This window comes from Perca flavescens, chromosome 7 (assembly GCF_004354835.1).
Source record: "Perca flavescens isolate YP-PL-M2 chromosome 7, PFLA_1.0, whole genome shotgun sequence".
Taxonomy (NCBI): domain Eukaryota; kingdom Metazoa; phylum Chordata; class Actinopteri; order Perciformes; family Percidae; genus Perca; species Perca flavescens.
This window is the reverse complement of record NC_041337.1, coordinates 36,804,014-36,829,013: the sequence shown is the minus strand read 5'-3', so window position 1 is coordinate 36,829,013 and position 25,000 is coordinate 36,804,014. Positions and strand designations below refer to the sequence as shown.

Below are 25,000 nucleotides of genomic sequence, written 5' to 3'. Positions count from 1 at the left end.
CCCACACAGAGAGCAACAGGTGTTCATACCAAATGCCTCCTCACCTCGCAGTACTGACAGCTGCTGTAGCAAAACACACACACACACACACACACACACACACACACACACACACACACACACACTTATTAACATGATCACAAGTATGCTTGTGTGTGTCTCTGTGAGTGTGTGTGTGTGAGAGAGGGAGTGAGTGAGTGAGTGAGTGAGAGAGAGAGAGAGAAGGGGCCTCACAAACACACAGGGATCAGTTATATGCAAATATCGTATTTTTCGGACTATAAGTTGCACTTTTTTTCCTACTTTGGCTGGTCCTGTGACTTAGTCAGGTGCGACTTATATATCAAAATATATATAATTTAACATGTTTTTAAATGTTAATTCATACTGAAAACATTACCTACAGCCTCGAGAGGGCGCTCTAGGCTTGTGACAACTAGAACGCTGCTCCTAAAGACAACTGAGAAAGAAAAGAGACAAACTGCAGGTAGTAAAATATGCAGCCCCGAAAACGGTAATCGAACAGCAGAAAGAAAGTCTGAAATGAGGGAGAAACTTGTGAGGGGGACTGGAGAAAAGGTGACTCTTACTGCAATGAAGAAAACAAAGAAAGCTTATCGGCTAATCGTGGGCTGAAAGCTAGATGTCCAGAGGAGGAGGAAGGAGTCTGGAGAGGCTCGTCAACGGTGCAGCTACGTCTCCACGCCTTTTAATACCTCCGTGCTCCACGCCCTGCTAGCTAGTTGTTCTGTGTGCTATATAGTTGATTAACTGTTCATGTGTTACGTTAACATACCGGACACCTACCGTATTCAGCCTGTTGTTCTGTGTGCTATTGTGTAGTTGACAGATGAAAAAAATTCTAAATAAATGCGACTTATATATGTTTTTTTCCTCTTCATGACGCATTTTTTAACTGATGCGACTTATAGTCCAGAAAATACGGTACCTTAAAAAAGGTGAATTTAAGAACATGTGTGAAAATTCCCCGTAGACCTCAGAGGATTAAATAATGAATGAGAGCAAACTAACAGACTGGAGCGGCTACGTAGTGGTGATTGGGCGAGACGGAGTGAAACAGGTGCCGAAGCCTCAGACCTTTAAAAACGAGACGAGGCTCGGCAGTAAAACATGATTTTAATGTTCTCTGAACTGAATCCAGCAGCACGCGGTCTCATGTTCAGGACAGCCACGAGACCTCCATGACCCTCGTTTAACTGTCACAACTCTTACGGACTTCAAAAATGCACTAAAAAAAATCCATCTCTTGAAAGCTGCTTTTAACCTGTAACCAGCTTATGTTCACTAATACTAGAAGTCGGAATTAAACTACACAGACGGTGCGTTTACTTGAAGCTGCCATTGTCGGAATTAAACACAGATTCACTTAAAACAGGTAGCCTCGTGGTGCATTCACAGTAATTGTAAAATACCCTTTTCCCATCTGGGGTTCAACTGCAATTTACTGGTGAAATAAGTTATTGTTATAGTTATAACATTATTATTAAATCTTTAATTTTGACCATGGCCTTAGCAATAAACAAGTCACTGACTGTTTACTACACTTTTTTTTTTTCTTCTTTTTTTTTTTACTTTATTGAAAAGTACCGGTTCAGGCACCGTTTTAAAAAGTATCGATTTAGAACCGGATTTGAAAAAAAAAAACGATACCCAACCCTACTGGGGAGTGTGCCTATGTTCCCACAGCCCTGTTTTACCTTTTAAAGCGCTATATAAAATTATCATTATTATTATTATTATTATTATTATTATTAGCTGCAGCCTCACTGAGCTCAAACAACAGCTCTGAACATAACATTTGAATAAAACCGAAAGCTTTTCATTGGGCCCTCTTTTGGGGACAGCTCTAAGTGAGATTGGTGAGGCTCCCCCCTAATAGATATATTATTTATTTATATATATAGCTGCCATCAGTCTGTGGCTGACTCCAGCCGGGCACTCGGCCAATAAAACCTTGCCAACGAGCTCCCCTACGTTTCTGGGGGAGACCCTGAATGGTTTTACCGTCAACTGGCGTAACAAACACATGGCAAAGGATCTGTTGTGTTTGTTGAAAGAAAATATGAGCAGAAAACTGCACTTTAAAATTTAACTGTCACTTATTTTAGTGCTGCCTTTCATATTCAATTCAATGTTCAATTTGTACAATAAAAATAATGTTGGAAATGATTTCCTTTCTTTTGTAACTTTAATTCTGTGTGAAAGGTGCTTTATTAATAGATTTTACTCACATGATATACAATGTGTAAACATTTTCCTGGAGATCATGAGTGAGTGAGTGTGTGTATAAATATATTTGAGTATGTATGTATGTTTGTGTGTGTGACTGAATGTCACATGCAGATGAGGCAATTTCTCCTTTTAGCAGCCGAGGACTCACCCTTTTCACCCAGGACAAACCTCGGTCAGATTACCAGAGAGAGAGTGTGTGTGTGTGTATAGAAACACTGTAAGTAGATACGACTGGTTCAGCAGCTGCAGATCAGTGCTGCCGCCCACTGGTTGGTCCAGGAGAAAGCGTCTCACACGGACAATCGTTCATCACACACACACACACACACACACACACACACACACACACACACACACACACACACACACACACACACACACACACACACACACACACACAATGTGGAGAAATTTGAAATCCTATCGAAGGCTAAAAAGTACATTAATGTAACTGATTTGGGATCAGCCATTGTTATAGAACCGGAATCAAATCGATTCAGGAAAATAGGTGACAAAACCCAGCCCAATAAATAATGTGTGTGTGTGTGTATGTGTGTGTCATTGTCTCTCTCTCTGTGTGTGTGTGTGTGTGTGTGTGTGCATGTCTGTGTCTCTGTGTGTGTGTGTGTGTGTCTGTGTGTGCGCGTCTGTGTGTGCGTGTGTGTGTCTGTACCTCTGTGTGTGTCTCTGTGTGTGTGTGTGTGTGTGTGTGTGTGTGTGTGTGTGTGTGTGTGTCTGTGTCTCTGTGTGTGTGTCTGTGTGTGTTTGTGTGTGTGTGTGTGTGTCTGTGTGTGCGTATGGGTGTCTGTACCTCTGTGTGTGTCTCTCTGTGTCTGTGTCATTGTCTATATGTGTGTGTGTGTGCATGTATGTGTCTCTGTGTGTGTGTGTCTGTGTATGTCTGTGTTTCTGTGTGTGTGCGTGTCTGTACCTCTGTGTGTGTCTCTCTGTGTCTGTGTCATTGTCTCTGTGTGCATGTCTGTGTCTCTGTGTGTGTCTGTGTCTGTGTGTGTGTGTGTGTGTGTGTGTGTGTGTGTGTGTGTGTGTGTGTGTGTGTGTGTGTGTGTGTGTGTGTCTCTGTGTGTGTGTGTGTGTCTGTGTCTCTGTGTGTGTGTGTCTGTGTCTCTGTGTGTGTGTGTGTGTGTGTGTGTCTGTGTGTGTGTGTGTGTGTGTCTCTGTGTGTGTGTGTGTCTGTGTCTCTGTGTGTGTGTGTGTCTGTGTCTCTGTGTGTGTGTGTGTCTGTGTCTCTGTGTGTGTGTGTGTCTGTGTCTCTGTGTGTGTGTGTGTCTGTGTCTCTGTGTGTGTGTGTGTGTCTCTCTCACCTCTTGCAGCAGCTCGTTCTCATCCATGTACTTCTTGGCAGCGTTGCTGGCGCCCTCCGCCTGCTTCTTGAAAGCTTCGTTGGAGGCCATGAGCGAGGCCTGCTGGGAGAGAAGAGTGGCGAGACGACGCAGCAACCTGCACACACATTCAAAAGGTTTTTTACATGATTTTGTTTTGGGGGAGAGCGAGCGTGTGTGTCGGATCATCAGACACACACACACACACACACACACAGAATTGAGTACACCCCTCACATTTTAGTAAATATTTCATTATATCTTTTAATGAGACAACACTGAAGAAATGAAACTTTACTACAATGTAAAGTATTGAGTGTCCAGCTTGTATAACAGTGTAAATGTGCTGTCCTCTCAAAATAACTCAACACGCAGACATCAATGTCTAAACCGCTGGCAACTAAAGTGAGTCCACCCCTATGTTAAATTCCCATAGAGGCAGGCAGATGTTTATTTTTAAAGGCCAGTTATTTCATGGATCCAGGATACTATGCATCCTGATAAAGTTCCCTTGGCCTTTGGAATTAAAATAGCACCCCCCACCCCAAACATCATCACATAGCCCTCACCATACCTAGAGATTAACATGGTTTTATGTCAGTTAGCCTAATAGCTGGTTTGATTTGCATTGAGAGGTGATTTTATGTAAAGTACCCCATGCCAGTCTCTAGGTATGGTGAAGGGTATGTGATGATGTGGGGGTATGGTGAAGGGTATGTGATGATGTGGGGGTATGGTGAAGGGTATGTGATGATGTGGGGGTATGGTGAGGGCTATGTGATGATGTGGGGGGGCTATTTTAATTCCAAAGGCCAAGGGAACTTTATCAGGATGCATAGTATCCTGGATCCATGAAATAACTGGCCTTTAAAAATAAACACCTGCCTGCCTCTATGGGAATTTAACATAGGGGTGGACTCACTTTAGTTGCCAGTGGTTTACACATTAATGTCTGCGTGTTGAGTTATTTTGAGGGACAGCACATTTACACTGTTATACAAGCTGGACACTCAATACTTTACATTGTAGCAAAGTTAAAAGATATAATGAAATATTTACTAAAATGTGAGGGGTGTACTCACTTTTGTGAGATACTCTGTGTGTGTGTGCACACACATTGTCTGTTACACAAGGGTTGCAGAAAATTGTCTTTGACAAGGCTCCAGTCACAAAGAGACATTCACACGGACATAAAAACATGACACACACACACGAAACCAGGGAGCTGTTTTTAAAATGTTTACGTCATGTACGACAATGTGTTGCTCTAAAGGTTATGACAACGCAGACTGTGAATACGAGTGAGTGATTCAAGAGGTTGAGATATGCAGACATAGCGCAGATGTTTCAACTCCAACATGTCTTTAATACAGGTCGTGTAAACGGCATATTCCTTTTTGTATATTTACAATTAATCCTTTTTCCAAATATAGCATTTTCCGATGAAGACGTGTGTGACACGTCGGGGTTATTCTGGTTTTAGAAGCAAGCTTTAGACATGTAATCAGCGCATTTAGAATCTGCGTCTGTCAGGGTTTTTTTAACCAGGGATAGGCATCGTTTTATAATTTTCGATGCCGGTACAGATACCGTGACTTTGATACCGGTTCCTAAACGATACTTTTTCCAATACTTTTGACGTTTTCACTCGGAAAATTGTTTTTCCAATGTCCACGAACACAGCATTTATGTACCAGCTCCAACTACGTGAGTCTGTCTCTGTGTAACCGAACGATTTTCCTGCGCCTCTACGAGGTGTAACGTTAAAGAGCCAATCACAGACATCATTAGATCTCGGTAGAAGCATGCTGCGTGCTGATTGGCTCACTGACGCCGATGATATTTGTTTCCTTAGGTATTGATATTGGGTATTGAATGACGAGGCATTTCTCAATACTCTATACTTTTAGAGGCAATTGGGTCGGTGCCTAAAAAAGTATTGAAATCGGTACACAGCCCTAGTTTTTTTACTGCAGTTTGTGACAGTTTACGGCCTCTGGCCTGTTAATTTCTTACGGTCAGCTCGGTGCCTTTCTATGGTTACAGGACACGAACCCACACACAGCTACTATTAAACATGATCAAAGACTTGGATATCCAACAGGTTGTTGGAAAACTGAATATTATGTGCATGTAAACATAGTCAGTGTGGCTCACTGACAAGTTGTCAATGGCACAGAGGACAAAGAGATATCAGGCTGTTAGAGTAAATAATTCTGCTAACAGAGTGTCAGGTGGACATTTAAACCCTTATTTGGAACATAAAAACAGGAGTTTCCCTGAGACGTCTGCAGGAGAAGAGACCCTCAGTTCCAAATAAGGCTGTTCTTCCTGAAATAATCTGATCACCTGACAGCCACTTCAGCCTTTCCACAAACTCGTGCTTCATATTTTCTCCTGAGTCACAGTCCGAGATCACAGCAGGCTGTCTGTGAAAGGGCTCAGTATTTAAGACGCTGAACCACTTCCTACTGGATTCGGTGTTTTAGCAGCAGCAGCAGCTGCTGCAGCATTACACGCTGCAGTGAGTCATCGAGCAGCTGCAGGCAGCACACTCTGGTCAGAACCAGAACTCACACTGACTGTAGTTGGCTCATTTAGTGCGCTTTTACACCTATAGTTCGTTAAGACTCGGTGGGATTCAGTGAGGTAACAGAGACCCCCGTTTTTCAAGCTTTCACACGGCCCAAAAACAACCGGACTATCCGACCCAATGCTCGGTTAAAGGAACACGCCGACTTATTGGGAATTTAGCTTATTCACCGTAACCCCCAGAGGTAGACTAGTCCATACATACCCTTCTCATCTCCGTGCGTGCTGTAAGGCTGTCTGACGGCTCCAGCATTAGCTTAGCCTAGCACAGATCCTGCAGGTAACTGGTTCCAACTAGCCTACTGCTCCGAATAAGTGACAAAATAACTCCAACATGTTCCTATTTACATGTTGTGATTTATAGAGTCACAGCGTGTACTAAAAACAACGTAACATGAGACACAGCCATCTTCTAACAGTAAACAAACCGGGAACTATATTCTCAGGCGGAAGAATATAGTACTTGGGCGGAGTGATATGCTCGCAGCAAGCCTGTCTGAGAATATAGTTCCCGGTTTGTTTACGGTTAGAAGATGGATGTGTCTCATGTTTCGTTGTTTTTTGTACACGCTGTGACTCTACAAATCACAACATGGAAATAGGAACATGTTGGAGTTATTTTGTCACTTTTGTCACAATTCGGAGCAGTAGGTTAGTTGGAACCATTCACCTGCAGGATCTGTGCTAAGCTAGGCTAGTTGGAACCATTCACCTGCAGGATCTGTGCTAAGCTAGGCTAGTTGGAACCAGTTACCTGCAGGATCTGTGTTGGGCTAAGCTAATGCTGGAGCCATCAGACAGCGTTACAGCACACACAGAGATAAGAAGGGTCTGTATGGATTTGTCTTATTCTGGGGGTTACGGTGAATAAGCTAAATTCCCAATAAGTCGCCGTGTTCCTTTAAAACTAGGTGTTGAAATGAATCAAATAATCGATGCATCAAATCGTGGACGATGCTGCATCGATAATCAGCAGAGCTCATAATCGATTATTTCTGTTTACAATTTAATGTAATGTAGGCCTAACAACCTTTCTGTTTACATATTGTTTTGCACATTCTGGAAGTGCCATGTGCTCAGTGCTGTATAGTTTTATGTATCCAGTTTATTTAGTATTAGAGCACTGCTGCAGAATGTTTGGTTTTTGAAGCTTGAAAAGCTATGAATTAAATATCCTACATGGATTTAATAGAAAAATGTATTTGACGCATCGTGATGAATCGAGATATTGCTGACATAATTGTAATCGAATCGGGAGATCAGTGAAGATTCACACCTCTACTTAAAACGGACCAAACTGCTCAGGAGTTATATCCAGACAGACGAGTTACAAGTGAGCCAAGACTTGTGAAATGACTCTAAAGCACCGTACCTGGGGTGAAAGAGCTTTCACCATTGCAGCCCTCTCCATCCTGAACTCTCTAAACCATACAGATCTGTGGCTGTACTGTCCTGGACACGTTGAAAACACACATCTTCAGATCAGCTTTCCATACATACCATAGTCTTACATTTCTCACCTGATAGTTACTAGTTTTATTGTTTGTAATTGCTTCTAATATGCTTGTTTTGTGTTTTTAATGTGCTATATATGCTGGTTTTACTGTTAAGTGTCTTTGAGTACCATGTAAAGTGCTATATGAATAAAATGTATTATTATTATTATTAAGTAGCTCATTAATTGATTACAATAACAGACATGAATGATTGTTTTCATTATTGATTAACACAGTGGTACTTTGGTACTACACTCAAAAGCCTGGAGAAGGAGAGAGCGCAGATTTCCGCCTAGGCCAAACAACCCATCTCACAAAGTTTATGGACTAATCGATAAGAGAAAAAGTGTCCAATTAATCGATAATGAAATGCGTTAGTTGTTGCAAGTTGAAATTAACTTCTTAAAGCTGGATTTGCTTTCTGTTGCCTCCACCGAGTGAAATGTGTCTGCGCTCGGCTGTGTTATTGACCCTTTCACTATTTCCTAATAAACTGAAGTTTTGACTGCAGTCTGACAATCAGGAACAGACACAGAAACCTTCAGCCCAACAACAAGCTGCCCTCCAATCACAGCGCGCTGTGTCACACAGCTCTGAAACCAATCGCATCAGGTCATGTTTGACCCTGTTTAAAAAGGGGGTCAGCCAATCGGGAAAAACCAAGACAGACTTACACCTCTGAGCTGCATCCAATCAGGATCCGGCTGGAGGATTTACACTGTACAGTGAGTGTTAGTCAATGGAAACACACAAATAACACACACACACAGCTGCACATTCTTTCCATGCTACTGTAAAGTTCCTCTGCATTTAGATCAGTCTGTCGCTGTCTGTGTGTGATAAAAATGTGTGTGTGTGCGTGTCAGTCCCAGTGTGTGTGTGTGTGTGTGTGTGTGTGTGTGTGTGTGTGTGTATATATATATATCTTTGCGTGCGCGTGTCGGTCCCAGTGTGTGTGTTTGTGTGTGCGTGTCTGTGTGTGCATATGTCTTTGCACGCGTATATCTTTGCGCGTGCGTGTACGTCTTTGCGTGTGTGTGTGTATGTCTTTGTGTGTGTCTTTGCGTGTGTGTATGTGTGTGTGTGTGTATATATATATATATATATATATATATATATATATATATATATATATATATATATATATATATATATATATATATATATATATATGTCTTTGCGTGTGTGTATGTCTTTGCGTGTGTGTACGTCTTTGCGTGTGTGTGTGTATGTGTGTGTGTGTATGTCTTTGCCTGTGTGTGTGTGTGTGTGTATGTCATTGTGTGTGTGTGTGTGTGTGTGTGTGTGTATGCCTTTGCGTGTGTGTTTGTATGTCTTTGTGTGTGTATGTCTTTGCGCGTTTGTGAGTGTTTGCGTGTGTGTGTGTGTGTGTGTGTGTGTGTGTGTCCTTGCGCGTGTGTGTCTGTGTGTGTGCGTGTCTCACAGGCAGAGCAGCAGAGCGAAGCCGGCGATGTACTCGTTCCTCTGAGCTCTGAACAGTTTCATGTGGATGTGTTCGATGGCCACCGGGTTGTTGGTCAGATCCACCTTCTCCGTCACGCTGTATTTCCTCACCTCACGGAAGGCATCTGCGAAAACACACACAATCAAACACATCGTTTTGTCGACTAAACCGTTTTGGTCTAAAGCTAAGTCCAGTTCAGACCAAAGATTCTCGACGAGAGGACTGTAAACTTGCAGCTACTTGCTACGAGCCGGTCGGCAGCGTTCTGAAAGCAACCAATGAGAGACGAGAGTGTGCATCATCTCCATAACGCTCTCCGTACTTCTGTCTAACTTCAGACTTTCCAGGCTTTTTTGTAGCTGGATATATCATTTGTAGAGTCTTAAAATACGAATGAGGATAGTGATAAAGAGATGCTTGCTACTAATGTATTTCTAAAAGAGACGAAAAAGGAAAAAATGTTTTATTTTTCTTAAAATAAGGTTGATTTCATGAGGACCTGTGGCTTTTACTGGAGCAGAAATATGTTTCACGATCCCAGAGCTCGTCATCAGTCTACCTCGGATGGTTTAGACATCATGGCTGATAATCTAAATCCTTATGGAGGAAGTGAACGGGACTTTTGCTGCCAGAACCACACTGTTGAGCTCTACTGATCCTTAGAATTCAGGTGTTAACGCTGCACAAAAGATAGAAAAAAAATAAATGAGAAAAATACAATGTGTATTATAATAAGAGGTATACACAATAGGGTTGCACAATATATATAGTTTTGTATCATCATCGCAATATCAACTGGCACGAAAGGCTGCAACATATTGCAAAAAAAATAATAGAAAATATAAGCAGAAAACTGCACTTTAAAAAAAAGATTATTTTGGGCATTTTTGGCCTTTATTTTAGAGGACAGATGAAGACATGAAATGGGGGGGGGGGGGATAGAGAGAGAGAGAGAGAGAGAGAGAGAGAGAGAGAGAGAACCTCTATATATGTGCGCCTGATCTACCAACCGAGCTAACCCGGCCACAGAAAACTGCACTTTAAAATGTAATGTCACTTTTTTTAGCGCTGCCTGTTATATTCAATTGGACATTCAATCATTTGTTCAATAAAAGAAAGTTGGAAATTATATACTTTAATATCTGTTTATTTATCGCAGGTTATATCGTTACTGCAATATTTAACATTTTCACATATTTTCCTTGTATCGTGCAGCCCTAATGCACAACTGCAATAAGAAAAACGTTATTCAGAGAACACACACACACACACACACACACACACACACACACACACACACACACACACACACACACACACACACACACACACACACACACACACACACACACACACACACACACACACACACACAGAGAGAGAGAGAGAGACAAACATACCGATTAGCAGGAAGACGAGGATGGCGATGGCCACTATGAAAGAAGTGTTTCCATAAAGCGCGATGGTCTGGATGATCCGAGACTTGAAGATATTATTCCACCTGGAGGATAAAACACACACTCACATTATAATACAGTGTAACACACACACACACACACACACACACACACACACTACACTATAATACAGTACACACACACACACACTATAATACAGTACACACACACACACACTATAATACAGTACACACACACACACTATAATACAGTACACACACACACACACACACACTATAATACAGTACACACACACACACACACTATAATACAGTACACACACACACACTATAATACAGTACACACACACACACACTATAATACAGTACACACACACTATAATACAGTGTACACACTCACACCATAATACAGTACACACACTCACATTATAATACAGTACACACTCACATTATAATACAGTACACACTCACATTATAATACAGTACACACTCACATTATAATACAGTACACACACACACACACACACACACACACACAATACAGTAAAACACACACACACTCACATTATAATACAGTAAAACACAGTAGGCACACACACACAGTAAAACACAGTAGATGGACACGCGCACACACACAGTCACAGACAGACAGACAGACAGACAGACAGACAGACAGACAGACAGACAGACAGACAGACAGACAGACAGACAGACAGACAGACACAGCTGAGGCTGGCTGGTTAAGCTGGAGCTCTGGCTCCATCTAGTGGGCCAGATAAACAACACATCTGAGAAAATAGAAACGGCAAAACGACACAAATCTGATTCTCCAGGGAAACAGCAGATTATCCAGGAAATTCTGACCCATTTTTACCAGTTAAAATACAATATGTGACAGAAATTGGGAACAATTAAACATTTAAATGAAGGCCGTCCAATTTGGGGCTCGCAGGTCAAGTTTGTGCCATAGTCCTGACGCTTATTCTTCTCTTATTTTGAAAAAGATGTAAAATCCAAACCGTTAAGATTATAAAACAAAAGGACTTAATCTGAGTTTTACAGCAATCTAAAAGCACAGTGCTGTAAACTTCTAAATACCAAGTTTTTATTTTGGTATTCCTCCTGAAAGTGACTTTATTTTGTGTTTGGATTGATCGCCTACTCTAGATCTGGCTTCAGATTGCACCACAAATTAATTTTACTTAAACAGTGCAGTATTAAACAATTTTAATAAATAGAGATTTGAACTTTATTGAAATTAGTTTTTGTGTAAATTGTTAATTGAGCAATGGGAAAATAATCGCTAATTGAAAAATTAATCGTTAGATTAGTCGACTAATCAAAAAAAGAATCCCTAGATTAATCGTTTGGGACAGCACTAATTCACACTATGCGTATTAATGTCTTTAAGAGAACAGCAGGGCCAACGTGTGCGTGTGTGTCCGTGTGTGTGTGTGTGCATGTGTGTCCGTGTGTGTGGTAGAGTGTGTGTGTGTGTGGTAGTGTGTGTGTGTGGTAGAGTGTGTGCATGTGTGGTAGAGTGTGTGCATGTGTGTGTCTGTGCATGTGTGTGTCTGTGCGCGCATGTGGTAGTGTGTACGTACGTAGTGTGTGTGTGTGTGTGCGCACGAGTGTGTGCATGTGTGTGTGCGCATGTCGTAGAGTGTGTATGTGCGTTTTGTATGTGTGTGTGTGCGCATGAGTGTGTGGTAGAGTGTGTATGTGCATTTTGTGTGTGTGTGTATCTTCAGAGAGAGTAGTGATTCTAGAGTCCTAGTGAGAGAACCAAAGAGTCTCCCCTGTTCTTTCTGACCACGAGGGGGGTGATCTGGAGCAGGAGAAGTTAACCCTCTCTTCCAGCTTTTCCAACACAGATATGGTGATAATAAAAAAGGTCCAAAATGATGTGAAAAAAAAAGAAAGACACAAAACTACCCCAAAGAGACACAAATCGACTAAAAAAGGGACGCCAAATGACCAGAGGGACCCCAAACTACCCCCAAGGAGCACAGAAAATCCCTCAAAAGAGCATTTAGGTGCACCCAAGTCTTCCACAAAGCGAGGGAAAACACTGCATGTTTGTCTCTCGTTTTAAATCTTGAACATCCCTCAGAGTTTAAAAGCTCCTGATAAGTTCACTGGGTCCAGTGGGGGGGGGGATTTTTGGTGATAAAACCATCTCTGGGATGAGTGGAGTCTCTGTTCTGTGTGCTGAGTTAATCATAGCTGGCTGCTTTCCTTATCAGGAGGTTTTTTTTTTAATCAGCTCACATTCACAAAGAGCTGCTCCGACTTCTTAAAGCTTACAGATAGTTTCAAATCCATTTCAGATTCTTCAGCTGGAACCGTGTGACTCTCCCTTTGTGCTGATTCAGACTGCATGATTTCAGCAAATCAGATAATACTTTACTTTCTGTACGAGCGATACAAAAGTATGGTCCGTTATTAATATCTTTGATTTTACAGTTTTTAAAGCTTATTGCAATGTTGGTCTGTAGAGGTTTTCAGCGTAAAACAACTGCAGGATGTTTAAAAAAAAAGGATATCTGGTGCTAAAAAGGCTTCAAATTGATTAATGATCCGTTAAAGAAAAGGGAGGAGGTACTGATCTTTGGTTAGTTAAGTGAAAGAGGAATGTTGTTGCAGCAGAGGGAACGATGATGCAACGGAGGAAAGGTCATTTTTCTGAGCACAACAAAAGGGAATTATCGTTTACATTCTTGTTCTCAGATTTCGGACCCTAGCAACTCCGTCCTGAGGGAATTTTTTTATGTTGTATAATCTTTTATGATCCCCGTCGAAATGACAACTTCTCACACACAGACACTAGCACTCTACCACACACACACACACAGACACTAGCACTCTACCACACACACAGACACAGACACTAGCACTCTACCACACACACACAGACACACACACACACACTAGCACTCTACCACACACACACAGACACACACACACACACACACACAGGCACTAGCACTCTACCACACACACACAGACACACACACACACACACACACAGGCACTAGCACTCTACCACACACACACAGGCACTAGCACTCTACCACACACACACACACACACACACACACACACACACACACAGGCACTAGCACTCTACCACACACACACACACACACTAGCACTCTACCACACACACACAGACACACACACACAGACACTAGCACTCTACCACACACACACAGACACACACACACACACAGGCACTAGCACTCTACCACACACACACACAGGCACTAGCACTCTACCACACACACACACACACACACACACACACAGACACTAGCACTCTACCACACACACACAGACACACACACACACACACACACACACACACACACACACACTAGCACTCCACCACACACACACAGGCACTAGCACTCTACCACACACACACACACACACACACACACACAGGCACTAGCACTCTACCACACACACACACACACACACACACACACACACACACACACACACAGGCACTAGCACTCTACCACACACACACAGACACTAGCACTCTAACCCACACACACACTAGCACTCTAACCGACACACACACACTAGCACTCTAACCGACACACACACACACTAGCACTCTAACCGACACACACACACACACTAGCACTCTAACCGACACACACACACACTAGCACTCTAACCGACACACACACACTAGCACTCTAACCGACACACACACACACACTAGCACTCTACCCCACACACACACACACACACACACACTAGCACTCTACCCCACACACACACACTACACCCTACCCACACACACACACACCACACACACACACACACACTAGCACTCTACCCACACACACACACACACACACACTAGCACTCTACCCACACACACACACACACACACACACACACACACACTAGCACTCTACCCACACACACACACACACTAGCACTCTACCCCACACACACACACACACACACACTCTACCCCACACACACACACACACACACACCCCACACACACACTAGCACTCTACCCCACACACACGATATGGGCAAAAATCCAATATCACGATATTTTTGACCAAATACCTCGATATCGATACCGCTAGGGCTGGGCGATATATCGATATAAAAAATATATCGATATATTTTTAAATGAGATATGGAATTAGACCATATCGCATATATCGATATAGTTCAAATGTGATCCTTGCTCCCATAGATATATACACAGATGTCGCCTTGAGGTTCTAAACATACGTCAAAACCGCCGCCATCTTGGAACAGGGGTCCGAAGCATTCAGATCAACGCTAAAGATGCCGGACTTTTGTACTGCTTAATTATGTTCGATAGAGGAAATGAAAAGAACAAACAGCAATGAATAACATTTAACAGGTGACAATGTGTTTTATGATTATGTATGCCGCCTTCGACCAGCAACCTGAGCTCCGGCGGCAGCGGGGCAGCAGAGACCGTCTGCGGCTGCAGGATCTGGAGCTCAGTGCTCGTTAAAATTACATGTAACGCATAAATACATACAGAAATAAATAGTGGAGGAATGAGCCTGGACATTTCAGTCTGTTTTAAACTTCACCTTGAAGCAGAAACTCTTAGTTCAGAAGGGTGAAGTTTACGTTTGGACTCAGATCTGTGAACCGATCATAATAAATATTCTTTGTATTAACACATTAATTAGTTTCTTTGTTTTGTAGTCGATAGTTCATCTTTTAGTTTACTTAAGTGGAAGCAGTATCAAGTGGAAGAATGGGACTATAAACCTAGGCTTACAGGCATGAGGCATTACATTTTGAACAAAGTAGATTATATTAATATCAAAAGCTTAATTGACCTTTGGAACGAATCACAAATATGGAGCTTTGATTTCAAAAAAGGTACTCCTGTTATACAGTATTTAGGTTTACATTTTATTATTTGAACAGCTGAGCATTTAATCATGAACCAGGTGAAGAAACCGGTTTATTATTTATTTGATTTTGCAACTGTTTCTATGAAACTACTTGTGACATGTCATATTTGATTTTGGCTTTGACTGAACATTTGCTCTCACTTTGCGGAAAAAAATATCGGGATATATATCGTATATCGATATTCAGCCAAAATATATCGGGATATGACTTTTGGTCCATATCGCCCAGCCCTAGATACCGCAACGATATTGTAGTGTTGACTATCGGTGCTTTCACATAATATTTCCACAATGAGATTTTAGATCAATAATCATCAGTAATGTGGATATAATGACTAAGTGGGTAAAGGTGAATAATAGAACAGTTACAACAGTCTGGTAAGGTCAGGAAATGACATCACTTTACTGTAATGCAGCCTTTAAAACCAGGAGAAGACACTTACAGTATGTCATATCACGATATTACGATATCTAGTCTCATCTCACCATATCAATATAACATTGAAATATTGCCCAGCTCTAATTCTACTTTTGTTTTTGTTAAATAAAGAAAATTAAAAATCCCAACACTCAATACTATCGAATTGCAAAAAATGAAAATGACGACACAAATTGAATCGGCGCCCATGTATCAGGACAGAATGGTACCAGCTAGGGCTGGACAATATAATCGATATTATATTAATATCGTGATAAGAGACTAGATATCATCTTAAATTTTGGATATCGTGATAACTTAAGTGTTGTTTTTTCCTGCAGGTTTTAAAGGCTTCATTAAAGTAAAGTGAGGTCATTGTCTGAACTTACCAGACTTACTAGCTGCTCTATTATTTACCTTTACCCACTATTAGGGGTGGGAATCACCAGAGGCCTCACGATACGATATTATCCCAATACTTATGTCACGATACGATATTATTGCGATTTTAAACATATTGCAATTTTCTGCGATATATTGCAATGTATTACCTTTTTTTCCAACTTCAGATTTTTCCCAATTTCAAATGATGTCCCGAAAGGACAATTTTGTCAACATTTGTTGTATCTAAAAAGATACATTTCTCTGTTTGTTCATCACACTTCAGTTTTCTTGGTGCAAAATGTGATTGTCAAGCAGACAAACTGACCAACACATATCATAAAAGATCGATACTTGCCGTCTGTGTATCGATACAGTATTGCCACGAAAAATATCGCGATACTATGCTGTATCGATTTTTTCCCCCACCCCTACCCACTATGTCATTAAATCATTACTGGGGATTATTTATCAAAAATCTCATTGTGTAAATAACATTTTGTTAGAGCACCAATTGTCAACAATATCAACATTGAGGTATTTAGTCAGGAATATCGTGATATTTGATTCATATCGTCCTATAAATGCAGGTTTTATTACTCCGAGTACTGACCTTTTGGGGGAGATGAAGGGGATGCAGAGCAGCAGAACAAAGAAGACCTCAGCGTACAGGAAGGTGGCCACGGCCGTCCACTGCAGACTCATCCCGACTCCTGAATCCCAAAAACCAGAAATAAAAACATCATTGTACAGCCATAGTAGGAGAGTCTATAAACCAGAGGTGTCCAACTCAACTTCTCTGAGGGCCACACTGGACAAAGAGAATCACATCAAGGGCCAGACACGGAGAGTTACTGACGTAAGAGTCTAATTATCTTTGACTGTATTTGCTGCATGTCTCTTTTAGCCGACATAAAGCTCTAAAAAATAAACGTCAGCAAGAAAGTTCCTTGGCCATCACAGACTTTAGCGAATCAGGCAAAACAGAGAAACAACTGTGGAGTTAGTGATGGCGCACTACAATTAAACACAAGCAATAATCTTAAAGAAGTAGCTCACTGTGTGTGGTAACATTGGGCCTCATTCACCAACCGTTCTTACGAAGAAATGTGTTCTTAAACCCTTCTTACGCACTTTTACGAAGATTCTTGCATTCACTAATGTTTTAACTTGGATTTGTTCTTAGCTAAGAACAAAATCTACAAACACTGAAAAGCACTCTTACGCACATTTGAGTGATGACAATTTGCTCCAAATGATTGCTTACTGCATTTTATTTAATTCTACAGTGATTATAGTATTGGCTGATAAGCAAAAGGTTATGATAGTGCAGCAGTGGAGAGTAACTAAGTACAATTACTCAAGTCTTGGACATAAACAGGTTTGATTGTATGCTACTTTATACTTCTACTCAGTGGTGGAGTCTAGTGTGTGTGTGTTAGATAGATAGATAGATAGATAGATAGATAGTAGGGCTGCAACAACGAATCGATAAAATTCGATTACTAAAAAAGTTGGCAACGAATTTAATTATCGATTCGTTGTGTCGCGCAAATATTAGGAAACCTAGTCGCGGAGATAAAAAAAAATAAAAAATAAAAATAAAAAGAGTTCAGAGCGGAGCAGTGCGGAGCGAAAGGAAAGAAAAAAAGCGCAGAGCGGGGGTAGAGGAAATACGGAGAGAGACCCGTAACGTTGTTCTGAAACACTCGGCGGAGGCAGAGAAATCAGTACGACCCGAGTCATCCGAGGTGTGGGAGCATTTCACACTAAATCAATCAGAAACGTGTTAATTGCAAGATAAGCAAAAGCGACACGGCATGGCACGGGCGCACCACGGTGATGAGTCAGCACCTAAAACGTAAACATGTTGGAGTCCTTGATGAGGAGGAAGGGAGTTCAACAGCAGGGTAAAGTCACTACACTATCCTCCTTCTGTTCTGGTCTGAAGGGAGGAACGTACCGTCCCTCCAGTAGCTCTTCTGGTGCTGCTGGTTACTCGTTATCCAGCTGACTAGCATGACAAGCTAGCGTTAGCTCGGTAATAACAGTAATAAAGCAGGGGGGGTATACTTTACAAGACTAAAGACACATTTTATTCACTCGTCTTTTTTGGCCCATTAATTTTTCAATGTTATGTATATATTATGTGCTTTGTCCCATATCAGTTATTGCTGTCAAATATAATAGTGTGTGGTGTATAAACGAACTTAACTTGCACTTACTACAATGATGGTAATAATTTAATGAATAAGTGTGTGTGTCTGTTTTTCTGTCCGTCTGTCTTGTCTGAATCTGCTATTTGGGTTACTTACCTTTACACAACTATTAACTAAAACAATAAGTATGCATGTATTGAGTTGATGTAAAGTAATGCTTTTTTTTTTATCCGATTCATCGATTAATCGAAAAAATAATCGACAGATTAATCGATTATTAAAATAATCGTTAGTTGCAGCCCTAATAGATAGATAGATAAACCTGCCTTAGGGGGCATATCTTAGTTGGGGGGGGGTCTGGGTGTCCTCCACAAGGGACGTTTTGAGCATCACAGACTTTTCTGTGTTCTATTCTGATACACTTTTATGCACTAATTTACGGTGCAAATACCTTTATTTAGCCTATGTAAAGAAGGAAAACACATGACCGTTCAAAATATAATGGAAAGTATGTCGTTGCATGAGATTGGGCACTTTTTAAGTGAGCATATGGAAATCCCGGAGCTTTCTTTGTGGGTATACTGCGTATCACATACTACACCAATGCTTCTACTCTACTACATTTAAGATGGAAATATTGTCCTTAAAGTTTGATTTTCTTATAAAAAGCTGATTGAAAAATCAACTTGTTAAAAGAATTTACTTCTGGTTTTGCAACAAAGGATTAAATTTTTTTTTTTTTTTTTTTTTTTTTTTTAAAAAGCAGCTACTACACAGCTGACTCAAAGCAACCAGTTTCACAGCGTGGTTATGAAAGCTTGCTGCTGCTGGGGATCATTTCTGAAACTCTGAATGAGTGCCGCGTCATTGCAGTTTGAAAATCAGTTTCTGGTCTTTCAGGTTTGGCGCACAACTAGGCGGGGCCTTGCGTTTGGTTGCTATAAATGATAGAACTAGGTATAAAAAATAAAAAGACATCCTGAATACCTTTTTTTTGGTCTAACCCTTGTGTGGTCTTCCCACCAACCATGAGCTCTCGGGTACAAAACACCTTTGTCCCTTTTTTTTTTTTTTTTTTCAACGTTTACACATTTTTTCACTTTCACCTCCACCAACTTCTAACCATTATAGTTTCTTATTTTTGGAATTTATGATCAATAAACCTCGTGTATTAGTTATGCCTAACTTTTCAGTAAAAAAAAAAAAAAGCTGAAATTTTAGAGGAACGTATGTTGATGGATAATCAGAGACTGGTGTACAGTATGTCAAAGTTTAGTCAGGATACAGTTTAAACCATTTACATTTTTTTTCAAATGCTATAAAATGCAACACTCAAAATTCGCAGAAAGTAATGATCAGTAATTATACTTGCGGAGAGTGTTGCAGGGAACCATCAATATCATTTTTGGGATAGATCTATATATATGGCTGCTCCCTCTTAGTGGATTAGTCGACTAATCGGTGGTTTTGGTCTTAATCAACTTAGATCTCTTTAGTCATGTCTGATGCTTTTTTTCATGCTGAATGACTTATTTCCAAGAAACGTACAAGCACATCTCTGGTAAACAAAAGAATTAAAGTGGAGCTTTTAGCACGACTCTTTGAGGAGAAACTCAGATTAACAGATCTGTCGATTAAATCAACTAATCGATTAGTCGGTACAGTTGAATGATTGTTAGTCGACTAAGAAGTTCTTCAAATCGAGCACAGCCCTAGAGATTTTGAAAATGGGTTAAATTTGACCTGAGGACAACAGGAGTGTTAAAAAGGTGAATGTTTAAGACAGACTGTTGACAGCAGTCACTTTGTGCAGCTATATAAATACCTCAGCCTTCAGAAACTCGCCTGTACGGTTTGAAAACAAAACACCGAGCTGTAACAGCATGCCGGACATTTCACACAGAGGCGATACGAGCCAAAATTAAATCAAGGAGAAGCTCAGAGGATAATTAGAGGCTGAGCGTGATGGGTTAGGTTCGTCCTGCTTCCAGGGACTTCCCGGCCTTCATATATTTATTTGTTAAATGGTAAAATGTGTGTCGAACAACTTTGAATGAAGTATTGCGGCGCTGCAGAACGCCCCGGCCTACAAATCGCATCCTACAGAGTAATAGTTTTGTACAGATCCTCGCAGAAATCACACTATGATTAATTAAATTTTCTTCTATGAAAATAAAAATAAGGATACCAAAATGTTCATTCCCCCATTTTTATTAATGTGATATTTTTTTGTTAATCTTTTTTGACACTTAACATGACTGTTGTAGAGGCGAACATCTTCAAAGCTGAGCCTGAGGTGATCTTTTATAAATAATCCAACAGACACGGTGCATTATGTGGTGTTCAGCTGCTATCCATGAAGGTTAAACAGACAATTCTAGACAATCACGTGTGAATCAATGGCCACAGAGAGGTGCTTTGTACAAGTTTTTATGAATTCCTAAAAAAAAGCCCTTATTGCAAAGAATATATTGGGTCACATTGAAATAAGTTGTAACCAGGGATGCACCAAATCCAGGATTCAGCTTCTGACGAATATTGGGCTTTTTCCCAGGGAACCGAACGCTACTCTTGCACTCGGCGCGCTACGCTGGTCGCCATAACGACGGCGCCGTTGATTACGGGAAGGTGTTTACGTAGGTGGAGCGTTCAATGCAGCAGGCTGTGAGGAAGTGGACATGGATCTGGTGAGCAGAACAAGTTGTTGTTTGGCAGAACTTTCAGTCAAAAGAAGGCCATTCAAGTCCAGCTACATGTTCAATCTGTTCAATGCTGATTGGTCTGGTGGTGGCGAGGACCCTAAACTATACACAACATGGCCGCTGTTACAACATCTGGTCTGAAACATCTGGAAGAATACGAGTTGTGCATGAAGGAATCTCCAGACAGCAGCAACTTCAGGTACAGCAAAGGAAGGACAGTCTCTGTTTACTTCATTCATGCGTTTACTGGGTTCATGGACTGAGGATGGGAGGAGGAGTCAGCACAATCTCAACCAGAGGACTCAGGATTTAGCCAAACCCCAAAAATCTGGATTTGGTGCATTCGGTTGTAACACACTTTTTTTTTTATATGTTCAGCAGGCAATGTGTAGGAGCCCTTAGGCCCAGTGGGCCGCAATGCACTTGGGAAACCCTGCATACCTTTACAAATACTCTTAAAAACTTACTTTTAATTAGTTCCACATATTTTGTCTCTGCCAATGACTGCTTTTATGCAATTGTTGTGCAAATGACAATCAATGAATCAATAAATAACTTCACTTTAATCCTGTGTGACCAGTTGAGTCACTGTGTTGGCAGCCCCGAGAAGCTGAGTCATGCAACACCCTGCAGACATTACAGTGAAGAAACTCACTGAATATCTCCTCTTTTTCACTCTCTTCTCTCCCCCTCCCTCTGTCTGTCTGTCTCTCCCTCTATCTCTGTTCTCTCCCCCTCTCTCTGTCTCTCTGTGTCTCTGAATATCTTTTTTTTTTTTTTTACTAAAATCAAATAAAAAATCACAACCAGTCTGCTGACTGTCTGTTTGTTCAGGATTAAAACCAGACCTATAAATTAGTAGTTTGTCACAGTTGTCTATCTCTTTGTAACAACGAAAAAATATGTCAAACATTCACTCCTTTTTGTCCATAAAAGGTAAATTAAATAAACATCAACGGCACACCTGGCAGGCTAACCGTTGACGGCTGCATGTAAACATTGTCTATTCACCCAAAACTCGTGTTTAAATCAACTGTAGTTCCCGAGAATAACATTTAATGTTCGTATATGTCCTGACACAGAGGTTATTTGACTATATAAGTTGAACAGAAATATCCTGGTAATGTTTTTTCGCTGTAATTGGCAGAAAACGCAAGTTATCTTGTCAGGACGCGAACTAGCGTTAGCTTAGCATGCTAACGCGACTTCACCGCGTAGTTGCTGAACCAGAAATTAAGTTAGCAAATGTTAGCTTCCTCAGGCTCTGTTGATAAAATACCACTAACTGTTAGTCAGCAGGTGAGACTCACCTAAAATAAATCCCAAAAACACTCAGAGAAACTCCACGCGCCGCTGTTCTGTTGAGCCTTAAACACTCTTTCTGCTCCGCAGTTGGACAGTTAGCTTAGCTTCCTGTTGTAAACACTTCCGGCTTCCGGTGTTTAATGCCAGCTCACCCCGATGCCGGCACGTGATTGGATATGCCGAAAAAGATGGGCGGAGTCAAGAAGTGACAGCTCATTACGTCATTTCAGAGCTTTTACTGCTTTTATTTAGAATTCGATATTGCAGAGGTACATTCATAAATGTAAATGTGACAAATTGTGTGTTGAAAAAATACATTTTACTTTAAATTAAGACTTCATAACAAAAATAAATTCTAAATAATTTCTGTATATTTTTATATCTTCCTAAAAATGAGTAATATTGATGATCTATCTATCTCTCTCTCTCTCTCTCTCTCTCTCTGTGTGGCCACAGCTCTCTGGTTACTGGTCAGACTGGTTCTGTTTCCACAGTAAATTATTACAGTTTTTTTCGATTGCTAAACGACAGTGGGGGTCACATGTGCAAAACTCTAACTCCAGTCTGCACTAGCAACAGTCACCTGAGCTAAACAGTTCACATCAGCTGCAAAACTCATTCAAAGCAAGACAACTCTTAACACACATCTCAAAACAGGCTCAGTGCAGCCAAACACTATGCACAATCCTCACTGAGATAACACACAATGTCACTCAGAACACACTGAGATATCACACACACACACACACACACTGAGATAACACACACTGAGATAACACACACTGAGATAACACACACTGAGATAACACACACTGAGATAACACACACTGTCACTCAGAACACACTGAGGGTAAAAACACTAGCATCAAACACCAATACAGAAAATACAAACTTTTTCATCTTTACAGTTTGAACAATTGGAGCGACTTGACACTACTCAACAGTTTATTTAAGGAAAAGATATAGATTGTATAATATACCAATTTTTACTGGGGGAAAAAACTAAAGGTACATAACAGTACCAAAGAATAGTGTGACTAATCCTGCCTCTCTCCAGCATCATGTGGCAAGTTTTCTTCATCACATCGGATGTCTGCGTCATCTCTAAATACTAATGAATGTGGTGTTTCTATTGCTTTCACCTCCATTACTTTCTAAAAAACAGTAAGAACGCAGTTTTACTATTGTTATTGTTATTGTTACTACTTTTTTTATATCTGTGTACATAACCTCAGACATCTTACCTGGACATGTTGGTATCTTTGCTCTTTTACCTGTTTCTCTCAAACAGTACAGTGTAGAATTGTTTCATTCTTATTTGGGGTTTGTATACAAAAAAAAGTCTTTCTGATCTTTCTCTGTATAAATACCGTATATGTTCACTAACTAGTCTAAAACAAGACACCTGCTTAGGCTTTCAGCTGAAATTAAGAAGTTGTCGATGTTCAAATTTTTGGGCTAAATCCTGGATCTTCACCAATCCTACCTATACAGCACCTTTAGCATATTGGTCTCTTGACTGATTTGTAGTTCTAACACAGTCACAAAAGATGCAAATGCAAAGATTTAGCAAGCACAAGTTCTGCATACCCTGAGGGCTAAGCATCACCACCCCCCTCCTCCCACCATCTTTCAACCCGACCGACAGGGTCATTGAAACTGGCTGCGGTGTGTCCAGAACAACCATCCTACAACTCGGACCATTTTGGGCTTTAGTAGAAGTAAGTAAGTAAAGTTTATTTATAGAGCACTTTTCACAGATAAAAATCACAAAGTGCTTCACAAGGTACAACCACATTGAAATACATTGGATGAAGATAAAACATTCAAAAAGGTCAAAGATAAATTAAACCCAGTCAACTAAAAGCTTGTTTAAATAACAGTGTCTTGAGTTGCCTTTTAAAAGAATCAACAGAATCAGCCACAAGGAGGAGCAAGGGGGCAGCAAGGCCTTCCAGGGTTTGGGGGCTACAGCCTCGAAGGACAGGTCCCCCCCCGGGTTTTATAGCGAGTCTTTGGGACCATTAAGAGACTTTGGCCTGCTGATCGAAGGTCAGGGCCTGGGGGTATGAGCGTAACAAGTCAGCAATGTATTGCTGTAGAAGGGGGATGGGGGGGTCCTGGATCTTCACCATCCTCCCTACAGCACCTTTAATGATGGACCTGTTGGTCTGGTTTGTCTTGTGTTTCGGGGGCTTCGGTGAGTTGTGTCAGTGTCTCCAGCTGCAGAACTACAGCTCACACCGGCCCTCTGCTCACTCTCACATTTTAGGTTTGTGTATGTGTCTGTGTGTGTGTGTTACAGTGTGTGTGTGTTTCTGTGTCTCTGTGTGTTTGTGTGTGTGTGTGTGTGTGTTTGTGTGTTACAGTGTGTGTGTGTGTGTGTGTGTCTGTGTTACAGTGTGTGTGTGTGTGTGTGTGTGTGTGTGTGTGTTTGTGTGTTACAGTGTGTGTGTGTGTGTGTGTTACAGTGTGTGTGTGTGTGTGTGTGTGTGTTTTCTGTGTCTCTGTGTGTGTGTGTGTGTGTGTGTTACA

The 25,000-nt window shown here is 41.0% G+C and overlaps 1 protein-coding gene across 1 annotated transcript in view; it reads right to left on the bottom strand.

The window, feature by feature from the left end:
* The window catches only part of bcap31 (B cell receptor associated protein 31), a 29,333-nt gene extending 6,740 nt beyond the window's left edge, over positions 1–22,593 (bottom strand). The window contains exons 1-5 of the mRNA XM_028583052.1: positions 22,471–22,593; positions 16,913–17,012; positions 10,547–10,647; positions 9,126–9,270; positions 3,576–3,711 (exon numbers count right to left, since the gene is read on the bottom strand). Coding sequence (XP_028438853.1) covers positions 3,576–3,711; positions 9,126–9,270; positions 10,547–10,647; positions 16,913–17,004 — 474 coding nt within the window. The 5' untranslated portion in view covers positions 17,005–17,012; positions 22,471–22,593. The remainder of the gene's footprint in view (positions 1–3,575; positions 3,712–9,125; positions 9,271–10,546; positions 10,648–16,912; positions 17,013–22,470) is intronic.
* Between the last annotated feature and the right edge of the window lie 2,407 nt (positions 22,594–25,000).